The sequence below is a fragment of the Eumetopias jubatus genome, unplaced genomic scaffold (assembly GCF_037043125.1).
Source record: "Eumetopias jubatus isolate StellerSeaLion01/CBP00866 unplaced genomic scaffold, mEumJub1_p1.0 scaffold_9, whole genome shotgun sequence".
Classification (NCBI taxonomy): Eukaryota; Metazoa; Chordata; class Mammalia; order Carnivora; family Otariidae; genus Eumetopias; species Eumetopias jubatus.
In genome coordinates, this window is record NW_028274815.1 from 117,613,492 (window position 1) to 117,640,664 (window position 27,173).

At 43.8% G+C, this 27,173-nt stretch overlaps 3 protein-coding genes and 3 non-coding genes across 7 annotated transcripts in view; 4 read left to right on the top strand and 2 right to left on the bottom strand.

Moving 5' to 3' along the window:
- The window catches only part of PHF20 (PHD finger protein 20), a 145,375-nt gene extending 123,052 nt beyond the window's left edge, over positions 1-22,323 (top strand). Inside the window, exons 14-18 of one of the 2 annotated variants that reach the window (XM_028118613.2) lie at positions 4,935-5,034; positions 7,954-8,149; positions 12,292-12,697; positions 14,403-14,586; positions 19,767-22,323. In XM_028118613.2, the coding sequence (XP_027974414.1) occupies positions 4,935-5,034; positions 7,954-8,149; positions 12,292-12,697; positions 14,403-14,586; positions 19,767-19,909 (1,029 nt within the window). In that variant the 3' untranslated portion in view covers positions 19,910-22,323. The remainder of the gene's footprint in view (positions 1-4,934; positions 5,035-7,953; positions 8,150-12,291; positions 12,698-14,402; positions 14,587-19,766) is intronic. The other variant, XM_028118614.2, reaches the window with a different exon arrangement.
- On the bottom strand, positions 5,387-5,498 carry LOC114220859 (U6 spliceosomal RNA). Its single transcript, XR_003611639.1, has one exon. It is a non-coding gene; the product is annotated as a U6 spliceosomal RNA (small nuclear RNA).
- Positions 8,280-8,469, top strand: LOC114220847 (U2 spliceosomal RNA). Its single transcript, XR_003611631.1, has one exon. It is a non-coding gene; the product is annotated as a U2 spliceosomal RNA (small nuclear RNA).
- Positions 11,205-11,311, top strand: LOC114220855 (U6 spliceosomal RNA). Its single transcript, XR_003611637.2, has one exon. It is a non-coding gene; the product is annotated as a U6 spliceosomal RNA (small nuclear RNA).
- A 1,037-nt stretch (positions 22,324-23,360) lies between the features above and the next one.
- SCAND1 (SCAN domain containing 1) lies at positions 23,361-24,349 on the bottom strand. Its single transcript, XM_028118909.2, has one exon. It carries the CDS (start codon positions 24,144-24,146, stop codon positions 23,613-23,615), a length of 534 nt encoding a protein of 177 aa, XP_027974710.1. The 5' UTR covers positions 24,147-24,349; the 3' UTR covers positions 23,361-23,612.
- The window catches only part of CNBD2 (cyclic nucleotide binding domain containing 2), a 54,525-nt gene continuing 51,639 nt past the window's right edge, over positions 24,288-27,173 (top strand). The window contains exons 1-2 of the mRNA XM_028118910.2: positions 24,288-24,639; positions 26,983-27,036. Of these exons, the coding sequence (XP_027974711.1) occupies positions 24,364-24,639; positions 26,983-27,036 (330 nt within the window). The 5' untranslated portion in view covers positions 24,288-24,363. The remainder of the gene's footprint in view (positions 24,640-26,982; positions 27,037-27,173) is intronic.

Genomic DNA, 27,173 nt, shown 5'->3' on the forward strand with positions numbered 1-27,173 from the left:
TAAATATTGTAGGCTTTGAGGGCCATGTGTTCTTTATTGCAGCTATTCAGCTTAGCCCCAATCAGCCATAGGCATTATGTAATAAGTGAGCATGGATGTGTTCATATGATACTTTACTTATAAAAACAGGACTTGAACTGAATTTAGCCTCTTGGCTGTAGTTTGCTTTAGACTAACAAATATGTAGTAGGTGCCAAACCCAGTAAAAGTTGTGTAGCAGTTTTTTGTTTTTTGTTTTTAAAGATTTTATTTATTTATTTGAGAGAGTGCAGGAGAAGGAGTAGGGTCAGAGGGAGAAGCAGACTCCCCACTGAGCAGGGAGCCTGATGTGGGACTCGATCCTGGGACTCCAGGATCATGACCTGAGCCAAAGGCAGTCGGTTAACCAACTGAGCCACCCAGGCGCCCCTGTGTAGCAGTTTTAACCGGAAGTCCATTTTAAAAGCTTTGTTTGTTTTAAAATTTGTATTATTTGTTTGTTGCTAGCTAGAGCATTCATGCAGTTCAAAGTCAAAAAAGTATACCTAGGTATAGAGAAAAAAAATCTGACCCCCACCTCCCCTTCATGGGAAGCACCCTTTATCAGCTTCTTGTGTAGCATTCTGGAAACACTCTGTGGCTAACAAATACATTCTCTTACTCCCCCCTCCCCTTTTTTATTTGGTGGTAAAAAAACATAAAATTTTACCATTTTTAAGTGTGTGTGGCATTAGATGAGTACATTTACATTGCTGTGCAACCATCTTTTTTTTTTTTAACACAAATGTTACTTTATATGTAGTATTTTCGATATCTTTTCTCATTTAACAATACATAAGTTGAAGCCCGTTTCATTTTCAAACATAAAAAAGCTTCGGGCGCCTGGGTGGCTCAGTCGTTAAGCGTCTGCCTTCAGCTCAGGTCATGATCCCAGGGTCCTGGGATCGAGCCCCGCATCTGGCTCCCTGCTCAGCCAGGAGCCTGCTTCTCCCTCTCCCACTCCTCCACTTGTGTTCCCTCTCTAGCTGTCTCTCTCTCTCTGTCAAATAAATAAATAAAATCTTTAAAAAATAAAATAAAAATAAAAATCTTCTTTATTCTTTTTAATGGCTGCATAATGGATGGATCATAATTTATTTAACCACTTCCCATGTTGATCACATTTAGATTGTTTCTCACCTTAACAGTAATGTAATGAATAATTTTGTGTAAGTACACCTGTTGGGCCAAGTTTTGGAAGTAGAATTCCTGGGCCACAGTTTATATGCATTTATAATTTTGATAAATATTTTTGTCATGGCAATATTATATAAACTTTCCCTGGAGCCTGTACCAATGAACAGTCCTTAGGAGCACCCTTTTCAGTATAGGATATTATCAAACTTTATCTTTGCTTTGCTCTTCAGATAAGTGAGAAAAAGTGGTGCCTGGGTAGCTCAGTCCGTTGAGTATGTGACTCTTGATTTCAGCTCAGTTCATGATCTCAGGGTCGTGAGACTGAGCGCCTGGTCAGGCTCCACACTCAGCAGGGAGTCTGCTTGAGATTTTTCTCCCTCTCCCTCTGCCCCTCCCCCTGCTGGCATGCCATGCATGTTCTCTCTCTCTCTCAAATAAAAAAAAAAATCTTAAAAAGATAAGTGAAAAAATAGTCTATTGGTATAGCCATTTTGTAATTTTTTAAAAAAGGTATTTATTTATTTGAGAGAGAGCAAGCAGGAGCACAAGCAGGGGGAGGGACACAGGGAGAAGGAGTAGCAGACTCCCAGCTGAGCGGGGAGCCTGATGTGGGGTTCGATCCCAGGACCCTGGTGAAGGCAGCTGCTTAACTGAGTGCCCTGTAATTTATTTTTAAATAAATTTTTAAAAAATTTCATACTTGTAGCATTTGGAAAATGCAGAAAATCACAAAGAAGAAAACAATTACCCAGATTATTTTTACTGAGAGAGAAGCACTGTTAATATTCTAGAATACACATACACATGTATATATAAATGAAAATTATGCTCTGTAAATAATTTTTCATGAGAATAACACTTTTAGGATAAAAGCAAATGTTTATTATAAAAACTTCAGGCAGTATATAAATGTATAAAGAATTACTTGATATTTATATGTAATCCCCAAACCTAGGAATACTAATGTGTATGCATATTATTAGTCTGGTTGATTTCACAGTAATTATATTAATTCAAGTAACTGTTCATTAATTCTTTTAGTGGATGATTTGAACATCTTTTTATTTTTTTATTTTATTTTATATTTTTTAAAGATTTTATTTATTTATCTGACAGAGAGAGACACAGTGAGAGAGGGAACACAAGCAGGGGGAGTGGGAGAGGGAGAAGCAGACTTCCCACTGAGCAGGGAGCCCGATGTGGGGCTCGATCCCAGGACCTTGGGATCATGACCTGAGCCGAAGGCAGACGCTTAATGACTGAGCCACCCAGGCGCCCCTGAACATCTTTTTAAGAATCAGATATTATCCTTTGACCTGTGTGTTCATGTGCTTTATCCATTTTTCTGTTGGATAGTTGGTCATTTTCCCACTCATTTGTATAGGCTTTTTTATAGACCTTGTTTTGTATTCGCTGAAAGAACAGTTACAGCTACTTGTACCCACTTTGTCATCTGTCTTTTGACTTTCACATTTTTTGTTTGTTTTCATGAGTCAACTATATCAAACTTTTCTTTAATGAATTCTGAAATTTGGATAATAGTTGCTTCCTTATTGGAAGTTAATAAAAGTTTATAGAAAAATTTGTAACAGAATTCTCTCATGGTTGATTCTGGTACTTTTGAAGTTTCAGTTACTCTTCTTAGAGCGATGTAAATATTTGATCCACCTGGAATTTATCCTGGTATAAGGTGTGAGGGCCATGGCTACCCAGTTGTCCCAACACCATGCCCCATTTCCGTATGTATTTGGATTGCTTTTTGGCTTCTCCTTTTCCATCTCTTTGCTTATACAATTCTATTTTAATTATTTTACCTTTATAATATTTTTAAAATATCTTACAGGGCTAGTACCCCCTTTTGTTCTTTTTTACAAATTTCCTGGCTATTAATTTTAGGATCAGCTTATCCAGTTCTATAGCTATTAATTTATTATTTATTTGATACTACATTATTTTTATAAATTTACCTAAGGAGAAAGGACTTCCTTATGATTAAGACTGTTGCTATCCAGGAATAAGATATTCCTTACCAATGACTTAAGTCTTTGTGTCCTTTAAATAGTATTTTAAAATTTTCTTCACAGAGATCTTGCATGTTTTATTCTTAGATATTCTTGGATATCTTAGATATTCTATTCTTAGATAGTCTTAGGTTTATTCTTAGATATTTTATCTTTTCAGTTATTATTCTCGTTCATTTCTAAATTTAAACTCTTAGAAATTAATAATGTCTTTTAGCCAAACCCATACGAAAGAAGTTATTTTGAAGTTTTCAACTTAGCTGTATTTGAATTTTAGTGAATCCCAGTTCTCAAGAAATTTCAAAAGTTATTGGTGAGACAGACTTTCATTCTTAATTCTGTTTTCTGCAACAACTCTTTGTTATTGTGCAGCCTTTACTTTCCCCGAGTCTTAGTTTCTTCATCTGTAAATTAAAGAATCTGGATCGGATCTTAGCTAAAGTCTGTCTTCCAGCTTTGCCCCTGTTGATTCTGATGCAGTTAGCTTCCTAGAGGATTCATATCTGCCCAGGAAAGCCCTCTTGATGCTAGGGCCTGTCTGACTCCAGACAGCCAAGGACTGTCTGAGCTTTGGACCTTAGTCCCTTGTGGCCAGGCTGGTGGCCCACCCTCAAAGGCCATGCTGGGAAGGAAGCTCATTGTCCACCCTCCAGAGCTATCCATTTGGTTGCATAGTTAAAGGCTTAGGGTCCTGGTTTGAGATTCCATGAAGTGTCCTAGTATCTCATTTGGCATCGTTTTTTCTTTCCATTCTCTCCAGATCCTTAGCCCTTAGGCTTACTACCCTCAGGCCATCCATGCAACTTCTATGCTGCCCTCACTGTCTCCTCCTTTCTTTCCCTCTCTGCCTCCTGTCCCTCCTTCTCCCCATTCTCCCTCTAGCCCCTTATCCAGGTAAGACAGTGGAGCCTCAGGGTAAAAGAACTACTAGCTTTACCATTACACAGGCCTGTGTTCTGATCCACTGTTGCCTCTCTTCAGCTGTGTGACCTTTGGTAAGATTTAGAGAGAATAAACTCCAAGTGCTAGCATGTGATTATTCCAGAAGGTATCAAAGTAAATCAGGTTGCCCAGTTGTAGTAGTAATAGGTGCATGAAGGCTGTGTGCTGGGCTCTTTGATGGGTGTTTTTATGTGACCCCGTGATTCCTCACAAACAGCCCCCATGGTCAGTAGGAAGAGTACCCCATTTTGCAAGTGGGGAAGACTGAAGCCCAGGGAGGAGGAGTGACCTGTGCACAGTCACACAGCTAATGAATGTCTGAGCTAGAATTCAGACTCACGTTTTAGTCATTTCAGGTTAATCTTCCTCTAAGGACTTGAACATTTTTCCCTCTGTTTTCATAAAGTGATCAGAAAAGTGAAAGCCTCTAGAAATAAGAGTTAAAATAGTCATTTTTCTGAGATCAGCACTGTTTTATAGATCTAAATGGTCTTCATCTGTGCTGTCCGGTGCAATTGCCACTAGCTTCATGTGGCTTTTGAGCACCAAAGATGTGGCTAATAGGACTAAGGAGCTGAGTTTTAACTTAATTTGTTAATTTAAATGTAAAGAGCCACAGGTGGCTGGTGGCCGCCTTCGTGGACAGCACACTTGTAGATGAGGTGTTGCAGCTCAGCTCCTGAGCAGGTCATTTGGGAGTACTCTCCCTCCCCTTTCCTTCTCCCTCCCACTGCCCCTACCCCCCACAGTGGGTCTTGCTTTTGGATGGAGGATACCTTCTGAGTTTAATTTTTATTGCTTCTTTAATTCTAACAGTGTGAAGAGTGCCAGTGCTGGCAGCATGGGGTCTGCATGGGATTACTGGAAGAAAATGTGCCTGAGAAATACACCTGTTATGTTTGCCAAGACCCTCCAGGTAGAGATTTCTGGAGTCAGGGATATTAACAATATGTAACCTTTTCCACAGCTGGCCATGAAGCAGCCTCGCTGTCTGTGATCTTGAGACTTCTTTGACATTGGCTAGACTCTTCCTTGTCCCTGTTGCTAGCTCACCTGGTAGACTGCTATCCTGAACTTAGCAGTGAGAGAGCATATGGAAAGCCTGGCCTTGAGCTAGAATTACTTTTTTATTGTAGTAAAAATCATATAATATGAGATCTACCCTCTTAACAAATTTTTAAGTGTACAGTACGGTTTGTTTATAAACTATAAACACAATGTTGTACAGCAGATCTCTAGAACTTTTTCATCTTGCCTGACTGAAACTATAAAAACTGGAATGCTTTACAGATTTGCATGTCATCCTTGCCTTGCTTAGGGGCCATGCCAGTCTTCTCTGTATTGAGCTAGTTTTAGAATATGTGCTGCTGGAGCAAGCACCTTTCCTTTTATTGAGAGTTCATGAAGATGTGGGCTCTGTCTTTGGCTTTTTGGGGCTGTTGAAGGGTTAGGAACCTGCCTCTGCTCGCTCTGGTGGCACCTGCCCTCCATTGCATCATTGCCACCTGGAAGAGAGATAAGCCCTTGAGGGGAAGGGGAAAGGTATAGTTGATAGGGCTCAATTGCTACCCAAACCAGCAAATTAATTCCTTAACAGGATCATTTAGTTACATTGTTCCATGGCTGGCCTGTGGCTCTTGGGTTCCCTTTTCCAGAAGTCTTATATATCTGTGGTTCTTGTCTTGGTGTCAATGGGATGGTGATATCTTTTCCCTTCACCACCTGTAAGGTTTCTCCCCTTGGCTCCAGTTCCATGATCCCAAGGTTAGGCAAGACTAGACAATGCTTAAGTGCCTCTACTTCTGTTGATTCTTTTTGTCCTATGAGGTAGGCCTGGCGGGAGCTCCTATTCCTGTTTTGGCTTATGAGGAAGAAATTGATGCCCAGGAACATGAATGACTTTCCCAATCTCGTAAAGCAAATTGGAATTAGAACTGACTTGTGGGGTCAGATATTGATTTTGTTGGTTGTGTAGGGAGGGGCTAGTCACCGTAGTTTGTGTTTTAGAAGTGTGTCCCCTTGGGACCTGATGACCTCTGTTGTGACACTGTATCTCCTTGTGCTAGATTAGTCCATAGATGGAGAGGAATCTGCCTGTTTGTCCCTTTATCCCCAGGAAAGAATATGGTCAGAAGATTAGTCTGTGAATCATAGAATATTATTAATGGGCAGGATCTGAGAGACCACTTAGTTCAGCCCTCACATTTGATAGGTGAGCAAATACAGACCTAGAAGGGACATGACAGGGCTAAGACCAGTCAGCAAGTTAGTGCCAGATAGGAGATGAGAACCATGGTCTTTGACCTTTGTTTCGTAAAACAGGTGGTACTGCTCTGAATCCTGCTGCTCAGGCCACTTGTGCAGCAGCTGCCTCTGAGATGCTGCACGTAATCCTTAGGGCTCCTTAGCACCGCTTAAAAATCCCTTTTGTCCACTTTATTATCTCTCACTCCTCCCCTCCCTCCACCTTTCCCTTTTTACAAATCATGTACGCCATCTTCATTGACTCCTCTGCACTTGCTGAACTTTTACAACTCTAATTGCCAGTGCTGTAAATAGACTCCTCCTTGAATCAAGTGCTCCGTGTCTTTTACATTTATATTTATAGCCTGTGTTTGACTCTGCAGTGTCTTGGACTGGAAGTTTAACCTAACAGACTTATTCTTTAAAGGTTACTTAAAGATGTTTTTTACAGAATCGAGGTATATCCCTACCATGTGTTTTAGTAAAGCTGGGAAGAGCCCAAGAAACTTGATAGGGATTGTATGGGTTATTTCAGGGTTTTTATAGATATTGGGAAGTAAATGCTTGTCTGGTTGAAAGTTGTTCCTTGGGCTTTTGGAGCAGGAAATACTGCCGAGTCACATGTAGTTGTGTTTTCAGTTCTTCCTAAGGATTCCTGTAATGAGCAAGACCACTGAAACCATCCAATTCATCTGTCATTATACTAGATGAGAAATGGAGGTTCAGAGAAGGGAGGGTGCCTGACTATTTATATTTAGTAAGGTGGTAGGTGACAGTTGGAAGGGCGACTTGGAGCTTCTTTCTACTTGATAAATCCATTCAAGATGTCTTTTGCCATATGCTGGGGATACAACCATGAACAAATGGTTCCTATTATTCTTGCTCTTAGTGGAGTTAGGGCCAGAAACAGATGTCAAAATAAGTCCAATAAGCAAGAAGATGTTAGATAGGGATGAATGCTTTGGCGGGGGAGGTTAGCAACCAGATAGGGAAGGAGTTAGGAGGCATTGAAGAGGCTTTCTTACTTTGAAGGTAACAAAAGGCCCGTCTGAGGAAGTGGAAAGGTGCCAGTCCTTCAGGGGCCTTGGAAAATAATGCTCCAGACAGAGAGGATGCTAGAGCAGAGATCCTAAGACCAAAAAGATGGATGTGTTCCAGAAACTGAAAGGAGGCCACTGTAAGGGCTGTAAGGGTGGGGCAAGGAGGGCAAGAAGGACTGGGTGCAGTTGGCTCATTAGGCCAGTGTTAGGGCTTTGGCTTTTTTTTTTTTTTCTGTATGCAGTAGGAAGTCATTGAAGGTTTTAAACAGGAGATGTAATGATGTGATTTAAATTTAAAGAGATACCTAGGTTCCCACTCCACCTCTGGCCTGTTCTAGGAGATCAGGAAATTTACATGTCTTACTGCCTTATTCCCAATCCCTAGAAGGGAGCCCAGGATATAGTAGGTGCCAAGTAAATGTTTACTGGATGAATAAATAAAATGAACACACCAATCCATCCTTCCAGTAATTTATGTGATAACTGCAATGATACAATGGTCTGGGTTTCCTTCAGGCCGAGTATTAACTCTCTCATTGTCACTGCTTTAGGTCAGAGGCCTGGCTTCAAGTACTGGTATGACAAGGAGTGGTTGAGCAGGGGACATATGCATGGCCTGGCCTTTTTAGAAGAGAACTACTCCCACCAGAATGCCAAGAAGATTGTGGCCACCCACCAGCTTCTTGGAGATGTGCAGAGAGTGATCGAGGTTCTCCATGGCCTGCAGCTCAAGATGAGCATCTTGCAGTAAGTGTGGCACCTGTAGCTTTGGGGATGAGTCTGATTTGAGATGGTCTGGGTGTGGGGGGGAGGCAGGATCAATTTGAGATTGGAAAGCCACAAAATCAGTGATAAGACCATCGAGTTTGAGACCTTTACTACATCTCAGCCTTTTGGCTAAGGTCAAGTGTAGTGTCTGTTCTTAGCAGTTTAATATCTGATATGTCCTATATCAAAGGACAATATATTAAATGGATTTTGGAACTAGGAGATGGAATAGGAGCTTGCTCTGACCACTCCACACATTGACCTGGTATTGCAGTACTTCCAGGAATGGTGCACCCCCTCGGGGGTAGAGGGGAATATGTCAGTTACACAGTAAACGTTCTTTTTTAAAAAAACAACCCTATTCAGGTAGAATTTATATATAATTAAGTTTGCTCATTTTACAGGTTCATTGAGTTTTGACAGATGTATTCACCCTTGCAACCGCCACCATAATCAAAATATGGTGTATGTATGTATAGTTTAGTTTGTTTACTGTTTTGGTATACAGTTCTGAATTGTTTTTATTGTAAAATATGCATTATATAAAATTTATGTTTTATAAATTTATGAACAGTCTTAGCTTTTTATTTTTTATTTTATTTTATTATTTTTTTAAGATTTTATTTATTTATTTGACAGATAGAGAGCACAAGTAGGCAGAGCGGCAGGCAGAGGGAGAGGGAGAAGCAGGCTCTCTGCTGAGCAGGGAGCCCGACATGGGGCTCGATCCTAGGACCGTGGGATCATGACCTGAGCTGAAGGCAGACGCTTAACTGACTGAGACACTCAGGCGCCCCCCCCTTAACTGTTTTTAATATATAGTTCAGTAGTGTTAAGTACATTCACCTTGTTGAAACCAATCTCCATAACTCTTCATCTTGCAAAATTGCAACTGTGTATCTGTTAAACAACTTCTCTCCTCTTTGCCTCTTCCCCTCCCCTGGCCACCACCATTCTAGGTGTTTCTGTGAATCTGACTACTCTAGATACCTCATATAAATGGGATCCCACAGTATTTTGTATTTGTATTTGTCTTTTTTGTGACTAGCTCATTTCACTTAGCACGGTGTCTTCAAAAGTTCATCTATATTATAGTCAGTATCAGAATTTCCTTCCTTTTTAAAGGCTGAATAATATTCCATTGTAGGTAATGTTGGATTTTGTTTATCCATTCATCCTTAACACCCCTGACCGGTAAATAAAGTAACATTGAAAACTGCTGGAAGAGATAATATTGGCAGGCCTGCTCTCTAGCCTAGTGGTTGCTCAGTAAGTCTTTTCTCTTCATGGTTTGCTCATGCAAAGTTTTAGGTGTTCTGGAACTGGACTTCTGGCTTTTAGTGGCTAGAAGTTTGAGGAGTGAAATTGAGTGTGAATTCCCCTTCTGTGGTTGCATTCTGTGTGTCAGATGACCCACGTTCATACAAGCTCTGAGAAAGACATGTAGCTCTTATTGGGGTCCCTTGGCTTTAATAACCAGACGGTGTTTCTTTCTTACTGAAATACCACTGCTCCTGGCCTTATCCTATATTTTGGAACCTTGTCCCTTCTGAATTCCCATTTAGATCCTTCATCTTTATAGCAGTGACTTTGTACTGGAATTAAATTGACTTCTAGCAATTCAGAAGAGGGCATAGGGAGATCTTGTTCATCATTATATGTGGAGAAAAGATCCTGGGCGGAGGGAGTGTGGTCCCAGTATGTCTGTGTACACATGGATAGTCTCTGCTATCACAAACTCTGGGGCCTCATTCTCAGAAATACTGTTCCTAAGTGGCCTGGCAGATTTATTTTCAAAGGCAAACAATAAACCTGGGAGTAACCTCAGAGCATCTATTGTCATTTAAAAAGTAGCATGCATGTCTGTACCTTCCTTCTTCATGATTGACAGGGTGTACAAAGAAAGGCCAGGGAGGGTTTTTGTGTGTGTGTGTGTGGAGTAGTAGCTGGGGCTTCAGGTCTTACCTGGAAGGGCAAAAATTCTAGGAAGGGGGAAGCAAAGACTTGTGATTTTCATGCAAGAGAAGGTCCGTACTGTGGCTTACATGCTCCAGTTAACAGATTTCAGACTGCAGTAAACCTGAACGTTAATGATGACTCTCATTTCCCCTGATGCAGTTATGATTTCAGAGGTGTGTCTGGCATCTTGGATTCCTGGGACAGGCTGTGATACCCTGCTGACACTGGTCCAGGGACCTAGGCTGCCTTGATACTCGTTTCCTGTCCTTCTCCAGTGAATAGGAGGGGTTTTGGTGATTGTGGGAGGTAGAGCTGAGAAAGGATACTTGTAGCCCCTTGGGAACATAATTTTAGGTTCTGTAGAATCACTCCATGCTTTCATATGTATGGCCTATTCCATTTGTGCAGGAATTCAGCCAAGTGTGTGTGGAGGGGTACCCATATATGGGAGTTGCTGGGGAGTTAAGCTGTGCTTTCCTGCTGATCTGGTTTCAGTGTTTTTTCACTGGGGGCTGGGAAAGTACTGTTGACTATATCGTGGGATGATTCTTTATCCCAATCATGTGTGATTGTTCCAAGCATTATAGGATGTTAGGCATCCTTGGATTCAGTGAACTAAATGCCAGTAGTACCTGTCAGTCATTGTGGCAGTTAGAAAGGTCATGCAACACATTTCTGCCCATCTCTGAACCAGATGTGAGTAGCACCTGTCTGTTTATTTCCAAACGCCCCCCTAGAGGGCACTGCCCCCCCAGCTGGGATCTCTGGTAACCATGGGCCTTACTCCAGAAGCCCACTGTTTTTTTCCTTCCCTCCCTCCCTTTTTTCCTTCTTTTCATTTAATGATCAAAGGTAATCGTGGAAGTTCTGGGTAGTAAAGAAGAGTTAAAAGGTGACGTTCATCTAGAGTAGTGGCTTTTAAACTTAATAAAATTTTTATTCCACAGTAAGAAATATGTTTTATGTTTCTCACATATATAAAACTGAAACTAAAATTTCACAGAACACCTACTGTTACTTAGAATGGTACATTATGATATTTTCTATTCTGTTTTCCTTTCTATAGTTGATTATGCCGCTCACTTCGGCAGCACTTAGACTAAAATTGGAACGATGCAGAGTAGGTTAGCATGGGTCTTGCGCAAGGATGACACGCAAATTTGTGGAGCATTACAATTGATTATTATCCAGTAGATTAATTTAATGATCCTCCATTGGGTCAAAACTCAAACAGGGAATGATTCTGGGAGACTAAAGTACTAACACAGAGTTTTATGTGCACATATGTGCAGGCAGAGCTTTCAACAGATTCTCAAAGGAAAGGAGTCTGTGGCTCAAAAAAGGATTAGAATCCCTGTTCTTTAGTAACAAAGTTTTCTCCTTGGAATGGTGAGAGTAAAAGATTTTAGAAGAATTTTTAAAAAAATTACTAATGGCTTATACGTAGATGACTTTGATTCCTGCCCCCTTGACCCATTGTCATTGTATTTTTTAAAAGATTTTATTCATTAGAGGGAGAGAGAGAGAGAGAGAGAGAGAGAGAACGAGGAGGGGGAGGGGCAGAAGGAGAGGGACAAGTAGACTCAATGCTGGACTCGGGGATCATGACCTGAGCCAAAATCAGACACTTAACTGACTGAGCCATCCAGGTGCCCCCATCATTGCATTTTGTAACTGAAAGCTATTGCATGCCAGGATTATCATGCCGGCTTATTAGGTTATTTTTAGTAACTCACATTTGAAGAGTACTTTGCTGCCAACAAAGTACTTTATTTGAATTAATTCACTTAATCTTTATCAAACTCATTGGCTAATGGCAGACAGATGGTTAGCCCAGTTTTGCAGAGGAGGGAATGGGAATGAGTCTGGCTGAGTGACTCATTATAGCTGTTCTACTAATCAGTGGCTGAATTGAAATGCAGTCAGGTCTTGTGACTCCAAGTCCAGTCTCCCTCACCATGCGTGTTCACAGTGGGAGCTTGCCTACAGGTGGTCTCCTCAGAGACCGTGGATTCATGTTCCCTTTTGCTTGGTAAATGGTGGCTTGTAGCCAGATGGCCCAAGTGGGGAGCTCCTCTTCCTTTTGGGAGAATGGGAATTGAGACACCCCTGCAGTGGTCCCAGTTACTCCAAAGCCCTTTGTATGTTTGCCCTCCCAACAGAAGCAGGGAGCATCCTGATCTGCAGCTGTGGTGTCAGCCTTGGAAACAGCACTCAGGGGAGGGGAGATCTCATTTGAAACACATCCACGTCACTGAAGCCAAGAGCAAAGAGGAAGTCCCAAGTTATAGAACTTTGAACGGGGCGGTGGAGAAGCCCTTGCCCCTGCCCCTACCCCGGTCTGTGGAGGAGTCCTATATCACCAGCGAGCACTGCTATCAGAAGCCCCGCGCCTATTACCCTGCTGTGGAGCAGAAGCTGGTGGTGGAGACCCGGGGCTCTGCCCTTGACGATGCGGTCAACCCCCTCCATGAGAACGGTGATGGTTCTCTCTCTCCACGTCTGGGCTGGCCTCTAGACCAAGACAGGAGTAGGGGGGACAGTGACTCCAAATCTAGCTCCCTAAAGGTATGTGGCTCACTTGTACTTGTTCTTCACTTAGTGTTTGAGTGCTTGGGCTCTCCCTGTAGGGTTCTGTGGAAGACGTTTATTATAAAGTTGTACTTACTGTAAAATTGTATTTAAAGGTGCTTATCATAGGTGTTTTTTGGTGGGTTAAAATGGGTGCAAAGTCAGGAGAGCCCGATTAAACCAGAAATCCTGGTTACAGGAAATGCCCACAAAATGACAGTCACTGGGGGGGGGAGGTGGGAAGAAGTGAGGAGAAAAGTGGTGATTGGCACTTGATAAATGGAAGTTAAGTTGGAAATGGGTTTTTTCTTTAACAGGGTTCATGTTGTAATTGCACCTAGCTGCTAATTCTTAGCATGAGCAAAGAATGAGTGAAGTGTTTTGTTAGGCATAAGGTTTTCAATACAATTCTATGATAGCTTTACTTTGACTTTTAACTTTGCAGCCCTGATAGAACAGTCCATTTTGTCAGAATATTTGCTGGTTATCAGCTTTCCCAAGAACAGCTCTCAATTTTTTGTTATTCAAATCATGCTCTTCTAGAGCCTCTTTGTGTCATTTTCCTGCCAGTGTTGTCATCTTTAATGTTCACTGGTGTCATTCTGTCCTGTCCTCAGTTGGTCAGTGAGGCTTTGTGTAACTGGAGAGTTTCTCCACCCTGGTTATCCTTCCTTTCAAACTTTACTCCGTGGTTGGCATCACCAGCATTAGATATGTTACTGCATATTGCCGGGTGGGACATCCTAGATTATAAGCCCCTCATGGATGGGCATTGTGCCCTTGCCAGTGTCTAAACAGTGCTAGTTAAGGTTGGTGAGGTTGGTTTTGGAGACACACCCAGTTTCAAGTCTGGGCTTAGCCACTTACTGTGTGATGCTGAGCACTTTATCTCCTTAGATGTGTCTCTTTACCTCCCTGTGGGAGGGGCCAGTGCCCGTGTCCTCTAGTTATTATGCAGTGTGTCTGTGAAGAGCTCTCAGCACAGAGCTTTACACAGTCAGCTCTAATAAATATTAGCTTGACCCTATTTCATTTCAAATGAATGAAGGAAGGAAAGGTTGAGATCCAAACTGTAGAAAAGGGTTGTGATCCTACAAACTAGGCAGATTCCCTAGAGGCATCTGCCACATATTAAAAAATCAGAAAATACCGGGCCTGAACAAGTCAGCTAGGATTAAAAATATCTTTCATTCCTGACAAGCTGACCATAGGCCAACACAGTGTTTTATAACCTTATCCTGTTTCATCCCCATGAACCTGTAAGATAGGTTTTACTACTTGCCTCAGAGGCTCAGAGAGGAAAAATAACTAATCCAGGCTCACACATTCAGCAAGACAAGGAGCTTGGACTTAAAACTAATTTGTCTGACTCCTGCTAAGTAACATACTAACCCCTATCTGTGCCCATCCTGCTCTACTCTGATCTCCGGGCTCTAGAAGCCATTCCGTGGGGCCTCTTCCAGGCCTGGGGCATTGGGCCAGTCACTGGGAAGCAGTTGTGAGGCCTGTGCCGCCCTGAGGTGTTTGTGATTGCTACACCAGGCATTCCTCTGCCAGGTGTCCAAGACAGGAAGAGAGGGGGATAGAGGTTTGGAATATTCAAACTGCAACTGATTTTTCAGACGGTTGTAAACTCTGGCTGGTTGGAGAAGGGGCTGGGAGCTGTCTCCACTCAGTAACTTAAATGCCATTGCATTCCTAGGTGAGGGAATATGTCTCCAAAAAGGTCCTACCCGAGGAAGCCCCCACTCGGAAGCTGCTGGACAGAAGCGGAGAGGGGCTGCTGAGCTCCCAGCACCAGTGGCAGTTTAACCTGCTGACCCACGTGGAATCTCTTCAGGACGAAGTCACACATAGGATGGACTCCATTGAAAAAGAGCTGGATGGTAGGGCTCCTTCTCTGGCTCTCCACAGAGAGCTGTATTCTTGCCTCCTTTCTTTTCAGTCTCATCAACCCCCATTCTCCCTCTAGATGAGCAAGCTTTACTTTTAGTACTTATCTGGCACTTTTAAGGTCTGTGTGATGTCAGGAGTCCTCCCTCACTTACCTAGTGCCTTCCGCAAAGCGGAGTGCAGAAGTATAACTAGAAGTATAACTAACTGTCTGCAAGCAGTGTGCGACCTGAGCAACTTTGCTAACCAGGTTCTGTGGGGGATTTCAATTTTGACTTAATAGAGTTTTTTGGATGTCTTTGAGGATTAATCTGAAGAAACCTTTTATTTCGGCCTTTCATAAAATCTAAACTGAAGCTTTCTCTTCTTTATCAGTAGAGATTTAAGAACTTGACTGGGTCATTTGGGTAACCCTGGGTATTTCTCCCAGGTGTTAGTGGTAACAGATGGGCCTGATAAACATGCTCAAGTTCAGTCTCTTTTGATCCCTAGGAAGTTGTCAGTTTGATTTTTGAAGACAGAATTCCTTCTTGATTTTTCACTTATTAATTTTTTGTTTTCATTCTTAAAAAGGAGCCAAATTGAAAAGTAAATATTCCATTGGCAGATTCTGAGTGTAGTCAGGCTACCATTGCTGTAATTGGGGATATAAAGCTACTTGTGCCATACGTTATACAAGCTAGAGTCATGAGGTGTGACCAGGGCAAGTGTATGGCCGAGGCGCTGCCAAAGGCGAAGTGTGGCAGGGGAAATGATAACTGGAAGTCTTCCTGGAACCCCTGTGTCTGAAGCCGAGCCTTGAGGAAAGTGAGGTTTTCTGAGGGAGGGCGGTGACTCGGTAGGTGATAAAAGGGCTGGCTTGACTGGGAAAGGGTTGTCCTATTTAAGAAAAGTGAGAGAAGGACCTCTATGCCCTGATGCTTCTGCCCTGCCCTGGAGGCAAACCTGAGGAACTGGGAATGGGAGACTAATTCAGGGTCCATTCTAAGGGCACTTCTGGAAGGGGGAGTGTTTCTGTCCCCTTTACTCCTAAAAGGTTTCCTTGGGCTCCTTAGAATGGTAACTGATTCCACTGTCTGAAAACCCTGCTATTCTCTAGATGAAAGAGGATTGAATGCCAGACTGGAAATTATGGATTTTGAGAGAATAGCAGTAGGAGTGGCTCTGGGTCCCTAGAGTAGGCTTAGCACTGTGGAAACAGGGAGGGTGTTCTTTTGTTGCCAAAGGAGCCTGCCCTTAGGGGAGACATCACTGTTTCCCCACTTCTTACTGACTTGTCACTCCTGTTCAGTCTCGTGGCCAGTGTGGTGAGGAGGTTAAGTCTGGGCTCCCTTCTCTGGCCTTCCTGAGGGCCTCTTATGTGTGCTGCTGATCTGGGGTCATGTACTCTGTTTGTGTTCTGATAGTCTAGGCCCTGAAGTGTGAAAATCAATGATAAATCATAGAGATTTTATTCAGATAAACAGACTTTTCCATTGTATTTAATTAAGATTTATCGGAATCCCATTTTATTTCAACCATAGTAGGGAGTGAACTCTTGAGTTTATCCAAATACCATTAAGATAAACTGAGCTCTTATAAGAATTTGGATATAGTATTCCTTTTAAGAAATAGTCTAATAAATATTTTTTGATTTATATTTTAAAAGAGTTACTGTTTTTATATTAACCATAATTTAATAATTTATGTAGGGAGTGGGAGAGGGAGAAGCACGCTTCCCTCTGAGCAGGGAGCCCGACACGGGGCTTGATCCCAGGACCCTGAGATCATGACCTGAGCCGAAGGCAGGCGCTTAACTGACTGAGCCACCCAGGCGCCCAAGAAAAGATTTTTAAAAAAATTCTTTTAAAAGATTTTATTTATTTGTCAGAGAAAGAGCTCACAAGCTGGGGAAGCGGCAGGCAGAGGGAGAAGCAGGCTCCCCATTGAGCAGGGGAGTCTGATGCGAGACTCAATCCCAGGATTCCGAGATCATGACCTGAGCCAAAGGCAAATGCTCAACCAGCTGAGCCACATAGGTGCCCAAGAGAAAAGATTTTTAATGACTATGAAAATATTGAATCTTTTAGCATCAGAAATATTATTTTAAGAAAAAAATGTTACTGGGGCGCCTCGGTGGCTCAGATGGTTAAGCGTCTGCCTTCGGCTCAGGTCATGATCCCAGGGTCCTGGGATCAAGTCCCGCATCGGGCTCCCTGCTCCTTGGGAGCCTGTTTCTCCCTCTGCCTCTCTCTCTCTCTCTCTCTCTGTCTCTCATGAATAAATAAATAAAATCTTAAAAAAAAAGAAAAAAGAAAAAAATGTTACTTTACTGAGCATTGGCCTCTATCTAGATGGTCTGGGAGAGTATATGAAATGGAACCTCACCTTTGTGACCTTCTGTCTTGCTTACTATCATTATACTGCTGAGAACCTTTTGAGCTCCCTTAAAAGAGAAACTTGGGGTGATGGTCCAGCACATGGTAGGGAGAGAAGGCTGGCCTGCTGGATGCTGGGGAGTCCAGAGGAGATGCTATTGGCTCTCATAGTTCAGGGTCATCTTCAGTCCTGGAGATCTAGAGAGAAGGTTTCCACCTTAGGGGCTCCAAACACTCCTCTTAACCAAGCTCAGAGACTACTGAGTAACCTAGACTCTTCTAGGCGGCACACCGGTGCTCTTTCTTCCTTTGCATGCCTCCTGGGTCACCATAGTCTTGGATGGTGTCTTTGGTGAGCCTGGAACCAGATCAGAAGTAGTTATAATGACCATAAGAGGGGCCTCTCAGCAACTGTAGGATCATCTTGTCAAAGACAGATGGACTGACATTCTGTCTGTCTTTTGGAAATGACCTGGCCAGTCCTAACTGCCTCTTTTCTTTTTTTTTTAAGATTTTTATCCTTTTATTTGAGAGAAAGAGAGAGCGTGAGTGGTGGGGCTGGGCAGAGGGAGAAGTAGACTCCCCACTGTGCAGCTAGCCAGACTCAAGGCTCCATCCCAGGACCCTCAGATCATGACCTGAGCTGAAGGCGGATGCTTAACCTACTGAGCCACCCAGGTGCTGCCCCTGACTACCTCTTTTCTACACTCATCCAGATGGGCTCTTCCAGCATTGCTTTCGGGCCTTTTCTCCATTTATTCTTGTGCCCTTTTGCTGAGCAGTCTCTTATCTCCTAGTTTTTTTCCTTAAAGAATAATTGATGTATTGAAACTGGTCACTGGGGAGTTTTATCTTGCTCAGCAGGTCACTAGTCACTCTCCCGTGACTTTGATCCTTTACTCTTGACTTTCAAGTTCAGGTCTGAGAAGGCAATCTTATTTTCTTATTTTCAAGTCCTTGTACTGGTTGGGATGAGGAGGAGGGGCTGTTTCTCCTCCTTGGAACCCCCACGTACCAACAAGAAATCAGAGGGAGGCCGGCGAGTTTTGGAGCCCGAGCAGTCAGTGGGCACTTTGCTAGGCCATTCCCACATTTTCTCACTCTCTCTGTTGAGTGCCTGCTGTGTTTCAGGCACAGTTGAGTGTTTAGGGATATCATGGTAAGCAAGGCAGACTTGGCTTCTGCCCTTATGGAACTTGATCTTGAGGTAGAGACAGGTATTAATTAAATTATCCCATTATATATAATTATAAACCATGGTAAGTGCTCCAAAGGAGGAAAGATTTGATCACATAGCACCCTTAATTTAACACAGCAACATGATTTAGGGTATAGAGTTGGGGAGAGCTTCTCTGGGAAGTAACTTACAGGGAACAAAGGATTTTGAAAGGTGGGAAGGAAGGTGGAGGGCTGGATCTGAGGAGGGAAGAGGATTATGTGTGAGGCTGTAAGCTCTTTGAAGAACAGGCACTGGGTGGGTCTTCCTCTTTCTGCACCTTCAGCTCAAGGGTCCAGAAGGTGCTCAGTACAGGTTGGCTCATGAACTAGAAAGGGTACAGGCAGGCTGGGGTGAGCACAGGCCTCCCTGGAGGGGCTGTCTCTTGTCAAAAGATGCAGGGTTCCAAAATGGCCTCTCTCCAGATGCCAGAGCTTCGGGGAGGGCTTGGGAAGAAAAAACATCTTCTATAGAGAAATCCCTGCTCTCAGAGATAAGGCAGTTTTTTAGATATTGAACAAATATTAATCAAGGATGTTAGTACCTGGACATCTTACATTAAATACTTAGAAAATAAAGTCAGAGTATTCAGTGTTACTGATGATAGGAATATGAAGCAAATCAGACTTTATAGTGATAAAAATAGACCTTTTCAAGTGCCTTTAGATTCTCATTTTTCTTAATAGGAGGCTAAAACACAACGCTCTCTGATGTCCAACAAAGGAAAACCTTATAAAGACTAGGGAGTGGGTCCTGGGTGGCTCAGTTGGTTAAGCATCTGCCTTCAGCTCTGGTCATGATCCCGCGGTCCTGGGATTGAGTCCCGTGTCAGACTCCCTGCTCAGCTGGGAATCTGCTTCTCCCTCTCCGAGTGCTCCTCCTCCCTACTTGTGCTCTCTCTCTCTCTCAAATAAATAAATAAAAATCTTGAAAAAAGAATGAAAGAATTAAAAAAGACTGGGGAGTAACACTGAGGAAGGTGGGTTCTTCAAAGCCTTCTAGACTGTAGAGCTGCACTAATACAGTAATCACTAGCTTATATGTGGCTCTTTTTAAGATTTTATTTATCTTTATCTGAGAGAGAGCACAAGCAGGGGGAGCTGCAGGCAGAGGGAGAGGGAGGAGCAGGCTCCCCGCTGAGCAGGGAGGCCAGTGCGCAGCCTGATCCCAGGACTCCAGGATCATGACCTGAGCCGAAGGCAGATGCTCAACCAACTGAGCCACCCAGGCGCCTCTGTGTGTGGCTCTTTCATGAATTAAAATTGAATAAAATTTGAGTTCAGTTCCTTAGTCATACTAGCTACATTTTAAGTGCTCAATTAGCTACATATGGCTAGTGGCTCCTGTATAGACAGCACAGATGTAGGCCATTTCCACTGCAGAAAGTTCTGTTGGACTGCGCTCCTCTAAAGCATTTGAGCCTTGTCCTAGGGGGAATACTTTGTAGAGAGGGTGATGAGTCAGTGTTGCCTGAGTGGCCCCCCCCTCCCGTCGCCTAACCTTGTGGGGATAGTTGGGAGAAGATGCTGAAATTCTTGCTGATGTTCTCACAGATGAAGTGTTAGGAGCTCACTGGGTCTTCTTTCTCTTCTGCCTACAGTGTTGGAGAGCTGGCTGGACTACACTGGGGAATTGGAGCCCCCGGAGCCACTGGCCAGGCTTCCGCAGCTCAAGCATTGCATCAAGCAGCTGCTGATGGACCTGGGCAAGGTGCAGCAGATTGCACTCTGCTGCTCAACATGAAACTGGGCACCCAGAACTAGTGGGGGCACAATCCTGGGGCACCTGCAGGAGGAGCTTTGCATATTTAAATAAATAAACCTAGCATGCCGAATGCACGTGACACCGACTGACTTCAGGGATCTGGGCAGGGGGTGTGATAGACATTGGACAAAGGGGCCATTTTGGCTGCTGGAGGGCAGGGCACTCTGATCTTGAAGCCTACCAAGAAGGTAGCAAATAGACTCTTGGGATTCCCTTCTTCTGTGCACATCGTTGAATGGAGAGTGAGTCTTTTTGCACAAACTTGACTTGAAATCGTGCCACCGATAAATGGAATGAGAGCCAAAAAAGTTTAGTCAGAAACAGTTGTAAATTCAACTTGCAGCTTATTTAATTGACTTTTTTGTCAGGGTGGGGCACATGCCAAGCCTTCTTGTTTCTGCCTGGCATGGATTTAGGCAGCAGGCACCATTTTCATTTTTCCAGCTTCGTGAGGATGTTGTGACTTCACATTCTGTGGAGGTTGGGAAGGAGCAGAGGCCTTGGCTGCCCTGCCTTCTCCTTAGGACTCTTCACTTTTCTCACCACCTGTCTTGCATGACTTCATGGTACCGGGGACAAGTTTTGTATGGTTTTACCCCAGAGTTGGCTGGGTTGTGTCTTTTGTAGCAAAGCCCGAACAGCCTGTGGAGGAACTAGAATCTCACAGTAATAAGAATCTAGGAGGATTTCCAAACTGAAGCAGGCAGGTTCTGGAACCCAAAGGACAGCGTTTTCTACCCACTTCTTAATGTTGACAGCTTCCCGGTTCTATTTAATGTCCAAAAAATGTTTCCCCAAATTTTGAACTCTTTCACTGTAAAGATTTGTTACAAAGAATGTGGTTTGGAGAATTACCTTATTTTCTATTGTTGTAAACAAACTTCAGATTCTACCTGTGCTGTTTTTCTCCTTCCCAGAAGGGTGTATGTTCAGTAGTTGGCATTTTCAGAATTGTTTTAATATACTTTAACACTTTAGATTTCCTGTTTGTATTATTTTGTGAGGTCAAGGTGATTATGCTGCTTAAGGTCCAGGTACAATTTGTACCTTTTAAGACAACATTTGTTACTCTTGCAGGTCACATGTGTAATTGCTATATTGTTTTTCTTTGCTAGACAAAGTTAAAGAAAATGTTCCATGCTTTGAGGAGTGACCCATTTCACCGTTTAGTTTTCTTATCACTAAAGGCAAAAATCAAAGCACACTTGTCCATTAACACTCACAAGTTGATTATGGGTTTATGAATCTGTAATGTTATATGCTGCAAATATTTACTATGTAAACGTGAAGTAGCCAATATCTCTATAGCAATGACAGTATCTCCAGCGCCATTTGGAATGATTAGACCTTGAAGGCACACAGGTCATTGTGGTCTTGAAGGTCTCTGTACCAAAATCTGTTTCAGGGAATGCTCTGTCCAGTGATTTCTTCACCATTTGATATAAAATAAATTTAGGGCCAGTTGACCTGCTGTAGCTTATCCATCAGAGGGAAGACATGTGGCTGTGACATCTGTAGTAAAGCTGACGCGATTCCTCTCCAAGAGGCTCTTTCCCATTGCTAACATTGGCATTTCTGGTGTGGGAAGAAATGTTCAAGGACTGTGCATGGCATCTATGTTTTGCACAATTTATCAGACAGCCACATTATAAGAATGGTGTGTTTGTCTGAAAAGGGATGAAACAGGATGATTTTCTGTAGCCACAACTGTGAGGTATGATGACTGTTGTATTATTAGATTACTGATTTTTCTTTTCTCAGATACATTCGAGCATCACATCTGGGGAAGCTACTACAACTTTAAGGGAGTCAATGTCATGTCTTTCTCAAAGGTGGAAGCAGAAACTGAATTACCCTAATTCTGCCAAGTGGCCATTATTGAGTTTATTGTTTATAAAGTAAATCCCATTTCACTCATTGTGACTTTTGTCCTTAGGGAAGCAGGGATGAGTCCCAAGTTCTGATAACCTCAGTGTGCTTCTCTAATTTAAAGCCATGTTTAGGGGCTCCATCCCCAATTCCTGGGTCAGGCTGAATTAACCCCAAGTTGGAGCACTGGAAACTGTTATTTGCAAAGATTACTGTTACCATGTAGAAATATGTACACTACCTAAGTTTTCTTTGAGAAAAACTATCCACCTATAAAAAATTGCCTTGACAAAAAACAGTTCTGGTTTGACTAACCATTTTGTTTCTTTAAATGATGAGTGTTATGCAAGGTGGACCCTTGATGAGCCAACATTGCACTGTGGATACATATCTATGTTTACGCGCTATTAGAACAGAAGGCGCTGTATATAGAAATGTTGCTTTGAAGCAATATTTGCAAAACATGCAAACTTCTGTATCTGTATTTGGAAAAAATAAAACAGGTTTTTGTTGCTATGTTTCAATCATGTTATAAAGTTCTGTACCCTATTTTTAATACCCATTACATAATTTTCTATAAACATTTTTTAGAGGAAGACTTACATTGTAAACAGATATATCTTCTGCAGGGAAGCAGATGCAAGCTCAAGATTCTAAATCCCAATAAAGTAGGCAAAATAATCTTGAATTCATCTAAGGGTCTTTAATATGTGAACGTAAAATGTCCCACATCGTCCTCTAACCCAGTCTGGCTTGTGCTTTGTGGTGTGAGCTGCAGGCTTATTAGATTTCAGTTGTTGAGAGCAGTGAAGTGAAGATAGGTCTGGCCTTCCTCATATTAAGAGATGGCACCCATTGCAATTAGGACCCTTCTGAGACCAATCCAAATTGCCTATGGACCCCAATTAGTTCCTTCCTGAGTGGACAGAAGACTTAGGGAAAAATAGGCTTTTTTAAGATTTCGTAACAGAGCTTCCCTATTACTTGCCAAAGCCCTTCTCTTTCTAAACAATTACGCTTATTAAAAAAATATAGCTGGAGAGAATTAGAGTGGCTCCAGCAATGTAATAACTCATTAGTTCATGCCAGTTCTACTCAAATTCTAGAGGCCTAAAACATGGCAAGAAAGGTGAATTTGGAGGCTTAAACCAGAGCTCACAAGGAGCTCTCCGTAAGGACCTGCACTAAAACACTTCCTAAAATAGCCCACAGGCATAGGTCTTTTGGGAAGCCTGTGCCCAAAGGGCAGGTTGGTGTAACAAGTTAGTGGCCCAATTGGTATAGAGGTAGCCAGTTGAGTAAGCACTTTGTAAGAGTCGGATAATCGCCTGCCACAACCACTATCCACTACCTTTTTAGGTGGGAAGGCAATTTCATATTCTAGTGAGAGGTAGGGGCGAATATAGAACCACGGCGGCTAAAACCTTTACGGAGACCCCAACTAAACAATGGAATCCCAAGTTGGGTCCTGTGGAGCGAGGAGAGAAATTTTCCAGATGTGGAGGCTCAGGCCTAGCCAACACGCTAATGATCCCACAAAAGCCAATAAATGCCAAGTGAATAGGGAACAAAGGCTTTATTCTCATGGGCTCCCAACTTGGTTTCGCCACCAGCCAAAAAGGAGGTTGGAAGGAGACAGGCTCGGGAAAATAAACCTAGTAAAGAACGAACGAAAGGGACACATCAGACGACTGGAGCTGCCAAAAACTCGGTTTTCATCAACGCGGAATGGAGAGCCAGACTCAGGCCCCCGGACCCGATCGTGGCCCCAGTCCAGAAAATGCCCGAGCCCGGTCGCCCGCAGCTCCACAGCTCAGCCCGTGATGCGCACATCGGTGCGGCGGCGAAGCCGCCGGGCCCGCGCCGCCTCTGGCAGGATGGCGAGCAGCTGCTCCTGCACCAGCATCTCCACGATCTGCTCCTTCGTGCGGATGTCGGGTCGCAGCCACTGGCGGGAGAGTTCCCGCAGCTGACGGAACGCCTCCCGCGGGCCTGCGGCGTCCTGGTAGCGGAACTGTCGGAAACGCTGGCGGAACGTCTCCGGGCCGGGTCGGGAGCCGCCAGGGTGTGGAGGGGAGCGCGGAGCAGCTTCGGGAAGCGGCGGGGGGCCCTGGGCTGGGGGAGGCAACTCCAAGGCCGCGGAGGCCGCCTCAGGAGGCGTAGGAATCGCTTCGGGGACCGCGGCGTTGGGACTGGAGGGCTCGGGGGCAGGCGGTGGGGCCTCAGGGGTCGACGAGGAGCCCGCAGAGTTACGCTCCGGGCCTGAGCTCAGGCCGGCTCCTTCCTCCTTCTCTGGCGGCAGCGCGAGGCCCCCAGCAGCCACCAAGCTCGGCTCAGTCTCCGCCATGACTCCAAGCTCCGGACGTCACTCTTTGTCCCGCAGCCGTGAGCTCAGCACTGCGTCTGCGCGGGGGCGGGCTGAAAGAGGGAGACGTTTGGTGTGTAAGGGCAGAGCCCGCGCGGCCTCCGGGGAAGCGGATGGGGGCAGGCCGACAGCCGACGGAACTCGACCGCCCCGGCAAACCGCCTGAGGGGACCGGAAGCGGAAACTCCCGCTAGCCTCTATGATGAGCTCGGCGCCAGAGCGCCCGGAAGCCGAGTCCCGGCTCCCGGAAGCGGCACCCCCCCGCGTTAGCGAGTCACGTCAGGAGGCGGCTGCGACTGAGGGGCTGGGGTGGGCCTATTCAAGCGTGCGCAGGGCTCGTCTTCGCGATGTCGCCTCCCAGCGCCAGTTCGAGGAATCGGAGTCCGAGGAGGAGGGGGAGGAAGAAGAGGAGGAGGAGCTAGAGGAGGAGGAGCCCAGAGGGGTCTTTACCCGCTATAAGCTCTTCCGCCCGCAGGTGATTTGCACCTCCCGCTGCGTGCACACCTCATTATCAGACGGCGAACCAAGGTTTCGCTGGGGCTTGGCGCCCGGCCGGTGGCGGGAGCGGGGCGGCGGGACGGAGATCGGCACTAGGGGAGCCTCCGACCCAGGGAAATCCTCCTTCCGTCAAAAGAGGAGGGCAGTGGCACTCGCCTTGTTGCGAGGATGACAAAATACAACGTGTGAAGATCCCCAACGCGCATAGTAAGACTCTCCCCTCCCATGGCACAAAGTGTATGTTCAAGAACTGTGTGCCATTATTATATTTTGCGTGTCCTTTGAAACCAAGGGACAGGTGCCTCTGTGGGTTCTGCTTTTAACATTAAAATTAGACAGTGAATGCCTTGCCCCATATGCATGGGCTTACTGAGCCCTTGAAATGTGGCTAGTCGGATTTGGGATGTGCTGTAATGTAAAATACACCCAAGATTTAGTACAACAAAGAGTAAAATATCTCAATATTTTTTATATTGATTACATGTTAGATTGATAATATTTTGCATATGTTGGGTCAAATAAAGTATTATTAAAATTAGCCTTGTCATTTTACTTTTTAAATGTGGCTACTAGACAAATTTAAATTATATGTATGGTTTGCATTATATTTCTGTTAAGCAGCCCTGTGCTACCGTTTTGGAGTCAGGCTGCCTTGGTGGAATCCCCATTTCAGGGTTTATTTGCCTTAGGCCAGACATGTTGAGAGGATTGAATCAGCAAAGCCCTTTGAAAGAAAGGGCTTTTTATATGTTTGCTATTGTCTTCATTATGTAAGTTGCTATTTCTGAGCTGCAGGTTTTTTTTTTTTTTAATTTGTAAAATGTGGAAGTAATACAACTTACCTCATAGAAGTTTTGAGAATTCAGCGAGATGATGCAGATAAAAGCATGTAGCTCTGATAAACCTTCAGTGATAGATTCTGTTTGACGGCTGACTCACAATTATGTTTTGTATCACCATTTTATGGATAGGGAAACTAAGACCCAGAGAGAGACAGAGGACCCATATGAAAGGTTTTGTCTGAGCTCCGTGCAGAAGGAGTGGGTCTGTTTAACAACTTGTAATATACCAGCAGCCCTCATATAAAACTTGCCCCCCCATAGGATGTGTTCTCTTGGATGGGTAGAAGTGGATCCTCACAGAACATTTTTCACAGCTTGAAAACCTTGAAAATCATTGCAATGGGTCTTGAATATTTTTTTAGTTATTGACACTTAAAATTGGGAGATTTCACATGCAAAACTGGATTTCCAGCTTTTCTTGAAAAAGTAGATGAGCTGACCGCATTGGACCCACTCACATTCCTGCCAATCAACAATTAGCTGGAGCTGAGTCGAGTCTCCTTTTAGACAAGATGCTCTGTCCCAGATGGCCTCAATCCCCACCACTCCCTTTTGTCTCAGAAACAGAATGCTGTTTACATTTACTACTGCTCTCAGGTTGTTGTTTTCCTTAGAGCTGATATTTTTCTTTATTTCCAGAGGTGGGAAAACAGGTGTCTAGAGTTTGTTATACCTACTAGCTTCAAACCTTTACTTCCTCTGCTTCACCTCTTGGCATTTTGATTCACTGCCCTGAGTGAACCAACAGTCCTATTCCCTGGGTGGTAACAGGCAGTCAGAAACCTGGGTTTAAGGGAGCACATCAAACCTTGCTGCAAGGACGAAGGGTCATGGAAGGCTTTACTGGGGAGAACTTCAAGCTGATACTCAAGAAGAAAAAGGGTAGATTTAGGGGCATTCCAGGTAGAAGGCATTGCCTGTGCCAAGGCACAGAGTGAATGGGAGCAAAACTTTGTGGAAACTGCAGACTACATGGTGGTGGGGGGGGGGGAGAGTGGCCAGGGTCTGGGAAAGGGATGAAAGCTGATGTTGGAAGGTCATTTGGAAGTTAAATCATACACTGCCTAGAATTCCATGTTGAAAAATGTAATCCTTGCTCTGTCAGGGAAGGGAATGAACTCTTGTGGTCCATGGAATCACAGAATGTTAGATCTCTAGTCCATTTCTTGCATCCCTATTAGAATCATAGAATATTAGAAATGGAGAGATCTTGGAGATCTGTTAGAATTGGAGAATGTTAGAATGGAAGGGACCATTGACATTAAATCCAAAAATTAGATGCAGTTATTCTAAACTCTATGGGTGAGCAAATACCCAGAATCTAAAAAAAAAAAAAGTTAAAATACCTCTTCTGGAATTATCCTACATACTTATGCATATGATTTCAGGTGATTTCCAGGTTTCCTTGAACCCATCCACAGGACCTGGATTAAGTTTAAAATATATTTATATGTATTCCATTCTCCCGAATTTTGCAGGTTAAGAAGTCAGCACACCAAGAGGAAATGGACTGGTCCAAACTAAAACACCTAGTAAGTGGTTCCATAAGGACAGAATTCTTTTGACTTGTAGTCCAATGTTCTTATCGTATTAGGCCTTTTCATTAGCACTAGGTTGGGAGCTCACTTGGGAAGGGATCATAAATCATGCATCTCCTGTCACTTAGCTT

Bases quoted from the DNA above. Each gene is read 5' to 3' on its own strand.
- SCAND1 (XM_028118909.2), bottom strand. From the start codon at position 24,146: ATGGCGGAGACTGAGCCGAGCTTGGTGGCTGCTGGGGGCCTCGCGCTG.